Source organism: Mustela erminea, chromosome 2 (assembly GCF_009829155.1).
Source record: "Mustela erminea isolate mMusErm1 chromosome 2, mMusErm1.Pri, whole genome shotgun sequence".
NCBI lineage: Eukaryota > Metazoa > Chordata > Mammalia > Carnivora > Mustelidae > Mustela > Mustela erminea.
In genome coordinates this window covers 47,974,937-47,989,865 of record NC_045615.1, presented here as the reverse complement: position 1 = coordinate 47,989,865, position 14,929 = coordinate 47,974,937, and the positions used below count along the sequence as shown (strand labels likewise).

Below are 14,929 nucleotides of genomic sequence, written 5' to 3'. Positions count from 1 at the left end.
TCGGCATGGGGTGGGAAGTCAGTAATTTATGCAGAAGTGGGCACGGCAGAGGTAGGCTTCGGGGAAAGTCTGTCATTGGGAAAGAGGGGGAAACAGCACTAGCACCAGAGAGCAGGGCCGCTGAGGAAAACTTTTTAAGGCTGGGGGACACCTACTGGAAAGGGGCCTATCTTTAAGATCTAGGAGAGATCAGGCTTCTTCCAGAGAAAGGAGAAAATGATGATATCCAGAAGGTAGATAAGAAATTGGCATCCTCTGAGTGAGACCTTTTCTCCTAGACTAGGAAAAAGTCAAATAGAAGTCAAATAGAAAAAAAAGAAAAAAAAAAAAAGAAGTCAAATAGAAGAAGACGTGTGTATGATGTGTATATATGGGGAGCAGGGGTGCACTTAAACCGTTAAGTGTAACAAAAAAGACCAAAGACTAAAGGTACTCACTCACTCATATTTGATGATCTTGGCTTTCTGAATAAATTTTGGAGGAGAGGTAATGTGTGACTGAGAGAGCTTCAGGTATGTGGCGCTGACGACCTGCAGCAGTTTCTATGGGAATGCAGTGAAAAATCATTTAAGATAACTAAAAAGTTGCCACACAGAATTGAGGTTCATGCCGAGGTTAAATAGCATGAATTTTTAGTACCACTAGTTGCCAGGGCTATGTGACTTTCTTTTGCAATGTTTAGCAGTCTGGCAGTAGAAAACCCAGCTGGCAGGATTTAGAAAGGGTGAATACACCGAGGAAGCTAGTGAACCCATTTTAGAAATAACTAAATGCTGAGGAGAGCCAGGAATGTGCCTTTTTTTAAGCTGCATGCCTGTTGGTTTGGGTGCAGGTTATCCTCTGCAGACAGAAGAACAGTTGTTGCTAAAGAGAGAGCTAAGGTAGAGGAGGAGGAATGGGGGAGGCAGGATCTTGGGGGTTGAGTGATGCACGGGAAGGGGCTAAGTGTGGAGCAAATGCGGGCAGGGTATCAGTGTTCGAGTAGTTAGAACTGGTAGAGTTCAGGGGAATGGCGCTCCTGCTGGCTGACTGAGGAACTGCTCTGAGGATGTTAGCAACGGAAAGTAGCAAAGTAGATCCCTGATGCAGAGAGTCCCTGGTGGGTGTAGTAGTGAGGAAGAGCTGTGGTCCAGGTACACATTCCTAAATGATCATCAAGCAATGCCCAGAAAAGAAACCGAGAGTCCAAAAGAGGAGGAATTGTTATAAATAAATGATGAAACTTGAAAAGGCGTGTGATTACTGAGTTACAGTGGTCAGTAATTTTTAAAAATAACCATTGACATGTCACTAGTAATATGGCATATTAGACTTAATATATCAGGAAGGTAGACTTAATTTATCAGGAAACATAAGTGGAATCAGGTGTTAAAATTTGAATGCCCCCCTATTCATCAGTATTTCATCTTTAGTAGGTAATGAATGTAAATTGTAGTTTACAGTTTAATTAATGAATGTAAATTGTGGTTTAATTTACCATACTGATGCTGGGGTCTTTATTGTTGAACTCATTTTCGCCATTTAGTATTGATGTGTTCGTAAAAATCAGAAAAGACAAAATACTACTTCTGTCATTTGAACTTTAATTACCATTGGCCCTTGGTCAACGAGGGTTAAGGACACCAACCCCTGTGCCGTCGAAAAACCATATACAACTTTTGACTCCCCGAAGCCCTACCAATAACTTGAATAGCTGTCTTACCTATTTTGTGGTTATATGTATTGCACACTGTATTCTTACAATAAAGGGAGCTAGAGAAAAGAAAATGTTGTTAAAATCAGCAGGAAGAGAAAACATTTTCAGCACTGTACTATATCTGAAAAAAAAAAAAAATGCGTGATTGGACCTGCACAGTTCAACCTGTGTGGTTCAATGGCCAACTGTATTTCCCAACCTATCTGTATCTGACAAAATATTTAAAAACTCATATACATATAGATTAGAGTAAGCACTGTGAGGTGGCAGGATTCGGGAGCAGACCTGAGAAGCTGTGAATCCAGTTTCTGTTCTGCCACTGACTTCCTATGTAAATTTGAACAAATTACTTAATTTTCTAGTACCTACTGTACTCATCAATGAAGATGTTATGATATATAACCATGACATTTTTTTAAAGTTTTTAAAAAATAAAGCCACTTTTTAAAGTGGCTATTTTTTTTTTTTTTTATAATGTGTTATTTGCCCCAGGGTACAGGTCTGTGAATCATCAGGTTTACACACTTCACAGCACTCACCATAGCACCTACCCTCCCCAATGTCCATCACCCAGCCACCCTAACCATGATTTTCTAACTCAAGCAGTTTACCAAAGTGTTCAGCAAGATGTAAAGGCATTTTGAAAAATAAATGTAAGCAAATATACAGAACTAAGTTGTTGTAGAATCAAATTAGAATTTCCCAATCTAATATCAAAAAAGGAATATATTAATTTTAATTAAAGTCTGAACTTAAGTCAACTTCTGTTTTAAAAGGCTGATTTTAGTCATTAATATTCTATGTTAATATCTGAACACAAGTTTCAGGATGACTAACCCACTTTCATAAATATGGTTAAGTAGATTTAGTCAGACAATGAAATGTTTTTATTAGCAGGTATAATAAAGAAAAGGACACACAGTAGGATTTTGTGTTCTAAATTGAGAATTATGAGTTGTCTGTGGGGAAAAAACTGGGAAAAACTACAGGGGAGGAGGCTACCTTTTGGACCTTTAAACCCCTGCTGTTTCTCAACACCATGGACTCTGGCCGTCTGCCCTTTATCCTACGAAAAGCGATGCTCTGGGCTTTCTTATAAATTCCTTGCAGCCCTCGTGATGTGAAAGAAATCTTTTTTAAAATGTACTTCTGTTGTTCTTGCAGTGTATAAAATCTATGGATTAGCAATTATGTTCCTCAGAATAACACTTCAGTATTCTGTACTAAAGCAGAAACTGCAAGGAAGGCCGGTTAATTAACGGGCGTTTAGCAGACCTTATGGAAAAATTGATTTGGTGTTACTTGTAAAAAATAAATAGCTAGATAGACGAATAGAACACTAGATAAATACCTCAATAAGCAACCAACCAAAACATGCTGTTAATGTTCTTAGAGGGAAATGATTATGCAAATAAACACATTCAATTTTTTTTTTTAAGCACATTCAATTTTTATAAAGATAAAATGCAGAGATAGTAAGTTGAAATAACTTTCATGGGAGTAGACGCTTTGATCCCTTGAGAAGCTGGACAATCTTAGGACATGTATTCTCCCCAGAAGTGTGAGCTACGTGCCTGGGGTGATGTCACCAGTGACTAGTAACCACTGCAGGGTAAACAAACAGCAGGAAATAAATGTGGGTAGGGCAAGGGTCTAGAAGCATGCCTTCCTTCTAGAAAAATATCGTGCCTTCCAATGCCAGCGGTTTGTTTGGATTTTTTTTTTTTTCTTTTTTAAAGGAAGAGAGGGGATGGAGCTTAGGTCTTGCCTTCTGTCACAGAAACCTTTAGTTTCATAGGCGATGTCTTTCCTTGACAAATGGATTTCCTCCTTGGCAGTCTCTGTAACATTGAGAAGTACGGGACTCTTTGCTCTGGCCGCAGTTATTGGTTGCTCTCCCCAGACTGACAAGCTTGTCTGCGGATTCGCTAAGAGGAAAGTTTCGAGTTACCAGAATTAGGCAAGCCCCCTGAGAAACAGGAGGAGGAGGAGGAGCAGGAGGAGCAGGAGCGGGCGGCAGCAGGAGCAAAAGAAACAGCGCCTTTAAGCACCAGGGCAGCTGCCCCGCTGATTGGCTGGAGGTTTCAGCTGCTTCCCTGGAACAAAAGGTCAAAGTGGACTGCAGTGTAAGTGTAGAGAGGCAGCCGATAAAATAGCATTGCTTGAAGAAGTTTGGAGGCTGGGAGCGGCCGCACAGGGGCTAAGGGCAGCGCCAGTGGCCGCTCCAGCTGCGAGGTGCAGCCTGCCGTCCCGCCCCGAGCCCCGCTCAGCCGCCGGGAGAAGCCGCTTCCTGCACCGACGGCCAGATCGGTGTGCAAGAGCCAGTTGTGAGGGTCCCTGGCAATCTCGTCTGCAAGGATGGCCTGTGAAATCATGCCTCTGCAAAGGTAGTACTCTTTCCTGTGTGTTTTATTTTATTCTCTTCTGCATTTTCTGAGTTGTATGAAACCATGTAACTTTGCCAGTACTTGGCATTTTTTAGTAGCGTGCTGCAAGCGTGTGGAGCCCTGTGTCCGTGATGTCCTTCCCGAGACCAGAAGACTCTGAATATGATACTGCCGCTTTTACTGACATTGACGTCCAGTTTCTTGTGCTTCTCACTTGATGATGTTGTGTTCAGTTATTTCCTTCCTTGGATGAAAATACATGTAAGAAAACATCTCTGACCTCTGAAGGAAAACAGAAACGAAAGAATGTATAGAATGGGTTTTCTAAAAAGTGAATCAGCTCCTTCGCAGTGTTGTGAAGCTGTGGCAAGCTCTCAGCTCACTTGATAGGATGTCTGTAGGTGAGAGACCTTTTAAAAAGGCAGGTTAGGATCCCTCTCTTCTGGAGTCCAGATCTAAGCAAGGATTTTCTGTCAGCAATACATGGACACAAATGCGAAGGTCAGAATTTCACCATAAATAATTCTAGGTAGATTTATTACACAAATGCCACCTTTAAAAAAAAAAAAACTGCTATGTAAGAATGACTGAGCACTGGGTTCTGTTTTTGCATTAATAATTGTAGTATGGACTGCGGAGGGTGGAGCAGAGGAGTTATACCAAAGCAGAGAGAGGTAAATTAAAACAAAAGGGCTTGTTACAAACAAACAAACTGCTGGTGAAGGAATAAGTGAATGATGTATCCTGGAGTGGTCAGGCTGGAAGTCACCTTTGTGAGGACTAGAGTCCAGTCCTCCAGTTTCACAATCGGAAGACTGAGGCAAAGAGGAAGTCTCAGAGCTGCCCAAGGTCACGTTTTATGCTTTTTAGAATTACTTTTGCAATCATATTATTATACTTCAACATTAACCGCCTTACATGCAGTACCATTTGATTTGATATAAACACTTCCTTTAAGAAAACTATAAAGGGTTTTATTAGTGAAAATGATCTTAAAAATCAAGTGGTAATTACAGTTTATAAGGCCGGAAAAAATCTAGACAAAAATGAAGTTGAATTTTAAAACCTATGCCACCAGTATTTTACTGTATGTTCATGTTTCAACAGTGAAAATAAGGTTAAGAAAAATTCAGTGTTGGGACACCTGGGTGGCTCAGTTGGTTAAGCAGCTGCCTTCGGCTCAGGTCATGATCCCAGCGTCCTGGGATCGAGTCCCACATCGGGCTCCTTGCTCCGCAGGGAGCCTGCTTCTCCCTCTGACTCTGCCTGCCTCTCTGTCTGCCTGTGCTCGCTCTCGCTTGCTGTTTCTCTGACAAATAAATAAATAAATAAATCTTTAAAAAAAAAAAAAAAACAGAAAAAAAAGAAAAATTCAGTGTTTATTTGCAGCGTGTTTCCTGCAGATGGATGCTGTGACAGAGACCAGTGTAGTTGTTATTCTTTCACTGAACTGTTAAGAGCCCTGCAATGGGAACTTGATGGGGTGTCCCAGGAATTCCTTTTCTAAAAATTAATAACCCAAGGGAATAGACAGTGGTTCGTGGATAGATCTGAAATTCTTCTCTATTAACCCAGTGGAAAGGGCCACATACTTGAAGTGTCCAACAGACTATAAAACTAATGTACACTTTTTGGAGACTCGATTTGGTTTCCAGCTTTATAACTGAGGACTTGTTTTGCTTATAATGACTTCAGTCTTAAGGGTCTTAAGCAATCATTTTCTAGAGAAGAACATTGGCTATTACTGAACTCTGTGATAACTTCTTGATAATGTAACTGGTAAATATTTTTAAGAAAATAGATCTTTGTACCACTAAAACCTTGCTTAGAGAGTTAATGAAAGCTGAAATCAAATTAGCATAATTTCCAGAATTATTTTGCACTGTTAGTCGTTATCAGTAAGCCTCTGTAAGAGGAATAATTTGAATTTGCATTCAAGAATGCTAATTGGTGAATTCACTGCTCTGTGGTCTGAGAATTTCATTTGATTGATTACCCTGCATTCTTCCCTTCCAGCCTATGCCTGCCTTTGATTATAAACATCCTGAAGGCAAGGAGCAGGTTTGTGTAGTTCTCCTTCTTGAGGATCTCTTGTGAATTTAGATGCTTACGCAGAAAACTTTCCTCTTCCCATGTGTAATTGCTTCTTCCAAACCCAGTTCAGTGCCTTAGGCTAAGGATTTCTGGGAGTCTCTAGTAATGATGACTGTTGGCGACTGCCCCTGCTGTTAACGCTGCCTGAAGCATGTAGTTTGCAGAGCCTTGTGAAATGCATGCTGACTGATGGCATGAGTGCTTTGCTCAGTTCTGTTTTGCAGCAGTAAGGGGCTAGAAACTGGATTAAAAGTGGGTGAGTAAAAGAATAGCTTCAAGTATCAGTCAAATTCACGTTCCCTATTTTGTACTGAGCAGAGTGGCCAATGGTTCTCATACTTTAAGTGCATGACAATTACCTGAGAAACTCATTTTTTTTAAATAAGCTTATAGGAAAAGCTCCCCTCTTTCCCTAGACTTAGTGAATCTGAATCTGGGTGTGACAGGGAAAGTAAATACATTTTAAACAAGCTTCCTGAAAGCAAATCTGACACTAATGGTCCACACACTCAGGGAAACACTTATCTAAACTCTAGTTAATGATTGTAGCTTGTGTAAAGCCATTGACAGCAGGTATATATAAGTATCTAACGCTATACTACTCAACGTCCCCAAATAACATCTTTAATATCATGACTTTATAAGTGTTTTTTTCATAATCCATGCTTTCATCTACTAGGTGTTAGTGTTCCATGTTAGAACAAAGTATACTATGGCTACCTGAGTGGCACAGTCGGTTAAGTCTCTGGCTCTTGGTTTCTGCTCAGGTCATGATCTCAGGGTCATGAGGTAGAGTTTTGCCTGGGGCTCACACCCAATGCAGAGTCTGCTTGGATTCTGTGTGTGTGTGTGTGTGGGTGTGTGTGTGTGTGTGTGTCTCCCCCCTCTCCCTGTGCCCCACTGCCCCATTCTCTTTCTCTCTCAAATACATAAAGTTTTTAAAACTATAACAAACAAAGCATGCTTACAGTATTCTCAGATATATTAAACAGTTTATACTCCTAGGGATACTGAGGTAATTGAGACACAAGCTTTGCTTCAAAGAGGTCACATGCTAGGGCAGATGCAGTCATACTACCAGACAATTACAACACATGTGGTGAGTGCAGTAATGGACAGTATGATTAGCATAGTAATAGAGATGTGCCTGTTACATGGGTAACATGGACAACATCCTATGTGTCTGATGTTATTAGAGGGCATGTTTTTAACCCTAATGTCTGCTTAGCTTAAACAATTTTCATGGGTGACTTTTTAGGCTTTCTTAGCATATTGTGAAACTATGTAGAAGATAAATTTGTTACTCCTAATCTGTGTCTGAGATGAGAATAACAGATGTGTTTGCAAGCTAAGGAAAAAATAAATACTTTGGTTCCCTTTAATGTATTTTGCCATCTGTTTATTACCTATTGTAATTTGTAGACCTTCAGGAATGGAGTTGACTGTTTAGAAACGCATGATATTTAGAAGAAACTACAGAGGTTGAATGTTTAGAATGTGAACCTTTGTAAAGCGAGGAACTCCGTTCTTACAATTCACTTTAAATGGCTTAAAGATGAGATCTTATTACATATCTGTTGAGTTGTTTAGACTGTCTCCATTCTTTTTAAAAATACTAAAATATCTATATGTACTTGTTATACCAAAGGATAAAACTCAGTACACTTTAGCACTATACAGATATTCTTGCCATCTGAAAAAGTTCCCCCAAAGAAATAAAATAATAATAAAATAAATGGGGGAACCATATTAAATTAATAATTGAAATAAGTTTTCTTGGAGCACCTGGCTGACTCAGTCAGTAGAGCATGTGACTCTTAATCTCAGGGTCATGAGTTCAAGTTCCACGTGGGGTATAGAGATTACTTTAAAAAAAAGTTTTCTTCACTCAGGTGACTCTGTTCACCTTCTGTCACTAAAGAGATAGTATGTTTTATCAGATTCCAGGCTTTACATATACCTCAGGCTTTTTGCATGATTTATATCCAAGGGGACTTTTTTCCTTATATTTTGTGGGCTGTAGTTAGAATCTCTGTTTTATGTATAGGAAGATTTCAGTAGGCTAAGAAACAAATCTTTAACCCACTTAGACTTTTTCTTTTTTTAAAGATTTTATTTATTTATTTGACAGACAGAGATCACAAGTAGGCAGAGAGAGAGGAGGAAGCAGGCTCCCTGCTGAGCAGAGAGCCCGATGTGGGGCTCAATCCCAGGACCCTGAGATCATGACCTGAGCCAAAGGCAGAGGCTTTAACACACTGAGCCACCCAGGCACCCCTAAGAAACAAATCTTAACCCTAAGTCTTATGTCTATGACAAAACTCTCAACTTTCACAACAGTATTTTGATTTGCTAGATTAACTTTCCATTAGTCACTAACTCAGTTTATATCCACAGCGAATGATGATGGAAGATGAAGTTAGGAACCCTGGTGATTAATTTAGATTCCTTTGTTTTTAATGCATTGGTGTCTGCTTTCATGTATTAGCATACTATTCTTTCCCTGGTTTACTTGTCAAAGTAGAAACTGAAATTAAGAACATTTATGTAAGTTTCTTGTTCATTACTCTATCAGATTTTGGTATTCAATATATATTACTGATTCCTTCTTTTATGATGGCAAAATTTATCATAATTTCAAAATTGCAATGGCTCTTTTGAGAAGACACAGAACAACAGGGTTAATTAGCATGTATTAGGGACCCAACAGGGGAAAACTTCACTGAAACCTCTCATCAGCGGAATTCATCTGGTCTTACTAAGTACAGGTTATTAGAATAACCTTTTGCAAACAAGAAAACTGGTAACTGGGATGATGTGGGAGTTGACCAGGAAACACCCCAGGTAATGATGGTCATGCTTGTGTACCTTCTGTGTAGTGTTAGAGAGCCCTCTACTGCCTGTGGTGATACCACCAGTTAATTTGTCTCTAAACCTGTATTATTACTAACTTGACACTTGGATAGCACTCCCTGCCTGCAAACCAATGCCCCCCATCCCCCATCCCCTACACAGAGACAGTCAAAGATGGAGTTAAAAGCTGCCCCACATCAAATCTGGGTTAACCCTTATGGGGTTGTGTATCTAAACTTAGACTTCATTAATCTAGTCTATATTTGAAGAAATAAGATCTCTGTGGGCTCTACTCTCATAGGACAGTTATAGTTTCCCTGGAGTCTACATATTTGCTAAGTACTCCAAATAAAGAAGATATTTTGAACTAAGATGAGAACATTTTTAAATTTTACGGAGATCAACCCAGTCTAACCATGGAAAAAGTGGAGGTATTGGGTATTCAGCACAAAGCAGTAGGGAAAGCGGACGAAGGGTAGTAAACTTGCTATCATAAAAACATACTCAGATACTGAGAGCTATCTAGCCATATGAATTTGGTTGCTCAGGTCATTTTCTTCAGTCTATAAAATGAGATGATAATAGTTGACATACTTATGGGGGCAATTTTAGAGTTAAAGAATATGATAGCTCTTTGTAAATGATAAAACTATTCAGACTTAAAGAGTAGTATATTGCTTTTCTCTTGTGGGTTTTTTTTTTCTTGATTTTTATACTTGCAATGCCTTTCAATTCCTTGAATGCAGGACTGTTTAACACAGTGAGGGTGATGCTCTAGCATTACATTCCATTTCACTGGATGAAGTGACCTAAAGAATGGTTTGTAGGAAGTGTCATTACAACGTGTCATTAAAATTGGGGTGCCCCGTGGCACAGTAAGTTAAGTACCTGACTCTTGATTTCAGCTCAGGTCATGATCTCAGGGTCATGAGATGGAGCGCCACAGCAGACTCCACGCTCAGCAGGGAGTCTGCTGGAGACTTTCTCTGTCTCTCTCTCTCAAATAAATAAATCTTTTTAAAAAATCCTATGCTGGAGACTTTCTCTGTCTCTCTCTCAAATAAATAAATCTTTTAAAAAAATCCTATGGAATCAAATTTCTTGAAACTCTCAAAACCTTCTATCCTGCTTTTTTTCCTATGATAATTATATATTTATGTGATGATCAAAATGAATGGCCAAAGAAATAGTTTGTACTGTATGAAACTTTGTAAAAGGATTATTCTTTAAGAAGAACTGGAAATTAAACCTGTTTTGATATTAGCATTATTGAGATATGATTCATATAACCCTATAATTCACCTGCATAGAGTATACAATTCAGTGATTTTTGGTAAAATCATAAGGTTGTGCAACCATCACTACAAGCAATTTAGAATATCTTCATTACCCAAAAGAAACCCTGTGTTCTTTAGCTATCAACCCCTATTGTGGGCTGAATGTGTTCCCCAAAATTTACATGTTGAAGTTCTAATTTCTAATCTCCAGTGTGATGATATTTAGAGGTGGGACTTTTGGGGGCTAATTGGGTTTGGATGAAGGGCATAGAGGTGGCATTCCCGTAATAGGATTGGTGTCCTTATAAAGAGATAAGGGGGCCAGACTACTCACTCCTTCCCATCCTCCAAACCCACCATGGGAGGATATAGCAGGGATTGGCAGCCAGCAAGCCAGGGAGAATTCTCACCGGAACCTGACTATGCTGGCACCGTAATCTTAGACTTGCCTTCTCTAGAACTGTGAGAAGTAAATGTTTCTATTGTTCAAGCTGCCCATCTGTGGTGTCTTGTTAGAACAGCCCAAACTAACTAACACAACTGTCACTCTCCCTATAATCCCCCTATCCCGACTCTAGGCAACCACTCATCCACTTTCTGACTCTAAAGATTTGCCTCATCTGGACACTACATTATAACCCTTAGGCAGAGGTGGAACCTGCTTTTACGTCTCCCAGAAGAATGGCGTGTGAATGGGAAATAGCTGGGGAGGGATAGGGAAGGGAAGAGAGAGAGGGAGGGAGGGAGGAAGCAAACAGGCAAGCCAGGAAGGAAGGAGAAAACAGTACAAAGCCCCAAAAGCTGATTTTTGAAATTAAGATACCTAACTAAAGAAGAAAACTACTGGGCAGTAGCGGAGAGCAGAGACACAGGATACATTTGATTAAAAAACCTTTAAGGTTTGGGGTCAAGAAATCATGTATCTTCTTATCAGCTATAAGAACAAAAATCAGAAAAGTCGAACTCAATGGAAATAAAAACAAAGAACCGAACTGCCTTACTCAGATCATATTCGGTGGAATTAAAATGCTAGAAAAAGTTAAGGGTTTCGAAAGAGCTTCAAGTGGTACATTAGTATTTTGCTGTCAGCAACATGATCATGGTAAGAAATATAACTTCGCCGTCTAGATTAAAATAGCCCCTGAAACCGAGATTAGGAACCAGCAGCCAGCCAGAGCAGACCATTGATACACCGTGTAGTATTTTTGTCAGTGACTCTCCTTCATTTTCAGTTCCTTGACTTAGCAGAAACTCCAGGGTGCCTGGCCCCCGGGGCCTCTGCCTGGCACACACCTGCCGCGTCCACAGTGCTGAGCTCCCTGCGTGCTACCTCCTGCCTTCATACAGTGTCTTCTCTTTGTTAAGGACTCCCCTGTCCATTCTCTTCCTCCTGGCAATGCCTCCATGACCCTCAAAAATCATTCCCAGTGTCCCTCATGTCACCTAACCCGCCAGAGTGCTTGGTGCTTGAGAGTAAGATCTGGAGCTCTGGCTTCCACACACTTGGATTTGAACCCCACCCGTGCCTGGCTCTCCGGCCTCCCCCCTGGTGAATTACCTTTCTAAGACTTGTTTCGCTTATCTGAAAAAAATCCAGTTAGTGCTACCTCTCTCAAATGTGTCTTTGAGGGTCGACTAAGAAAATGTATGTGAAGCTCTTAGCCCAAAGTCTTGACTTGTTATGGTGAGGCCTCAACGCGTAGTAGCTGTGTATCCTTTTCTCATAGTCATTACCAAATTTCAAGTTTCTGTCTCTCCCTGGCCTATAAATTCTGTAAGGATTTAGGCCCTATCTTACTAGCCTGTGTATCTGCAGCACCTCTCATTGGCTCTGATGCATGGTAGCTACTCAAAAAATGCTGAATGAGCCCTTGTATCCGGCAGAGGAAGGGTTCGTTAAGGGAAAGATGAGAAGATAATTTGCATTGCTCTCTGCATATTTTTGTCTCCCTCGAGAAATCCACTTTCAGACTTAACACTCTGGGAAATTAATATCTGTTAAATAAAAACTATATTAACAAACCATTAATAATTTTGTAATGGTAATTTTTTTAAAGACTTTATTTGAGAGAGAGAGTGCACTAGCAGGGGGAGGCGGCAGGGGCAGAGGGAGAAGCAGACTCCCTGCTGAGCAGGAAGCCCGAGGTAGGACTCGATCCCAGGACCCTGGGATCATGATCTGAGCCAAAGGCAGACACTTAACCAACTGAGCCATCCAGGTGCCCTAATGGTAATTTTTTTTTTAATTAGTAAAAATAACTTACTCTTTCCTTATTTCCTCCTGCATGTATCCTCATAGTCTTTTTAAGTCTATTTAACTAAAGATTAGGAAATATTTTAACTTACTTATTCATGTTCTAAAAATATTTTTTCATCTACTAATATCAACTCCACCATAAGGAAAATGACTGTACATAGTATTCTAAATTATTGCCTCTCCAAGGCAATCAGTGATACACATCACTTTTCTGAACAAGAATCTCAAAGACAAATGAAAGCTTCCAGCTGCATTGAAAATAGCTTTGTGACTAAACCAAAAAGTTCTTTAAGCCCCAAACAACCTTTGGGTTTGCAGTGAAGTGAAATAATTTTCTTTTCCTGCTCTCAAGCCAGAACAAACAGATAGAGTGTGTGGCAAGGCCCTATTACTTTGCCTGAACACATCCGTTTCTGGGTTCCCTCTACACTACAGAAAGTACAGCGTTTACATTACTGGCATAGTGGCAGAATTTGCACCTCAGTTGTGCCGCTGAAGAAAAGCAATTAATTTCTTGTTTTTAAGGACAGGAGAAGACCCATGGCATAGTTGTGATTTCACTAAGTTTTGAATAGAAAGGAATAGGATAACTTAAAATAATCAACATGCACATATCTGAAAATGCTCCTAGCTGGCCCAGTTAATTTTACAAATAAGAAACAGTGCATGTTTTCAAAATAATGGGTGCCTGGGTGGCTCAGTGGGTTAAAGCCTCTGTCTTCGACTCAGGTCATGATCCCAGGGTCCTGGGATCGAGCCTCACATCGGGCTCTCTGCTCGGCGAGGAGCCTGCTTCTCTTCCTCTCTCTCTGCCTGCCTCTCTGCCTACCTGTGACCTCTGTCTGTCAAATAAATAAATAAAATCTTTTTAAAAAAATGAGTGCATGTTTTCAAAATATCATATCAAACAGTAGCATTAGCACTCAGCAAAGTCTTGACGATGCTAGTTTTACTCACCACTGACTGAGCATCTGGAGTGTTCTAGTACCCTGCTGGATGCTTGAGATGGTACAAACATAAAAACATATTCAGGAGGTGAGGCACGCGTCTGAACTCATGAATTCTGGTGTTGTGTTGCTCATTTATAGCTATGAACAGTATATCAGAGCCTGGAGGAAGAAGCATCGCCCTCTCCAGGGTGCCAGAGATGGCTTTCCAGATTAGACAACACTTGAGCTGCACGATAAAATATTCACCAGGCCGAGAGAGGTGGAGGAAGCGTTTAAGACAGAGGGAACAGCACGCACAAAGAGGAGGACTTACAAAAGTGTAGTGAGTGGTCTACAGAGGTATGTTAGATTAGGGAGGGACCTTGTGTGCCAGATTCAGACTTTTGGTTGTATCCCAAAGCAATGGGAAAGTGGCAGAGGCTTTTAAGTTAGGAGTGTGAAGCTGGTAGAGTATCAACAATAAACTGGTATGGGCAGCAGGGAATTGTTTTGTTTTGGTTTTTTGTTTTTGTTTTTTGGTGGATGGGGGTAGAATAAGCACAATTTGGTGATTGACCAAATGTGGGACTAGGAATAAAGTTCTTTAAGGAGAGTCGGTTCTGTGACTTCAACCCATGTCTCCAGCCGAGACCCCCCCCCCCCCACAAAGTGCAGTGTGAGCTTCCTGGCTGCATCAGGCCGTCAGCACATAGTTCTGCTTCACTCCGGACTTTCTGCACACCCTCCATCCCTTCAAATCTCTGAATGATGTTCATCAGAAGGGAATCCAGAGATGGAAGTAGTTAGGTGGATGGTAGTGAAATAGAATGAGATGTTCATTTGTTCCCTCCCAGTCTGTTTTTTTACTCCAAAGACAGGACACAGGCTGATAAAGAATGTCATAGTCGTAAAATCAGGAAGAATCCAAAGAGACTATGTGTTCCTGAGTCAACCAGGAAAAGAATCTTTAAAAGAGACTTGGAGGTACTCTGTCAACTTCTCCAAGGCTTTCTAGAACTATGTTGTCATGCCCACTACTGGATTTTTCTGGGACCGCTTCCTATCTGCTTATCTGCCATCCAGACTGGACAAGATCTGTGGTTCTTTGGCCCAGAGCTGACTCTGGCAATGGGGCAGAGAAAGTGTTTTGTTTCTGTCCAGTGGGAACATAGATCTTAATTCAACAACATTCATTGAGTGTGCATTATATATATCAAGCAAGAGAGAAGTGTAGTTGGCACAGTGTTTTAGAACAGTGTTCTTCAGCTGTGGGTCATGACCTGTTAGTGGTCATAAAATCAGTGTAGCAGATTGTGACCAGTATTTTATATAATTTTACATAAGTAAAATGTAACACAATAGAAAATATCCAAACAAGGGCATCTGGGTGGCTCAGTTGGTTAAGTGCCCAACTCTTGATCTTGGCTAAGGTCTTG

At 40.5% G+C, this 14,929-nt stretch overlaps 1 protein-coding gene across 9 annotated transcripts in view; it reads left to right on the top strand.

Annotated features, from left to right (window-relative positions):
• The window catches only part of FAM13A (family with sequence similarity 13 member A), a 356,989-nt gene that overhangs the window by 251,125 nt on the left and 90,935 nt on the right, over nucleotides 1-14,929 (top strand). For 2 of the 9 annotated variants that reach the window (XM_032332873.1, XM_032332870.1), the window contains exon 9: nucleotides 6,100-6,144. The exons of 2 other annotated variants lie outside the window; for them this stretch is intronic. In XM_032332873.1, the coding sequence (XP_032188764.1) occupies nucleotides 6,100-6,144 (45 nt within the window). Of the gene's footprint in view, nucleotides 1-3,508; nucleotides 4,084-6,099; nucleotides 6,145-14,929 lie in introns of those variants that run through there. 5 more of the 9 variants (XM_032332876.1, XM_032332875.1, XM_032332874.1 and 2 more) reach the window with 4 other exon arrangements.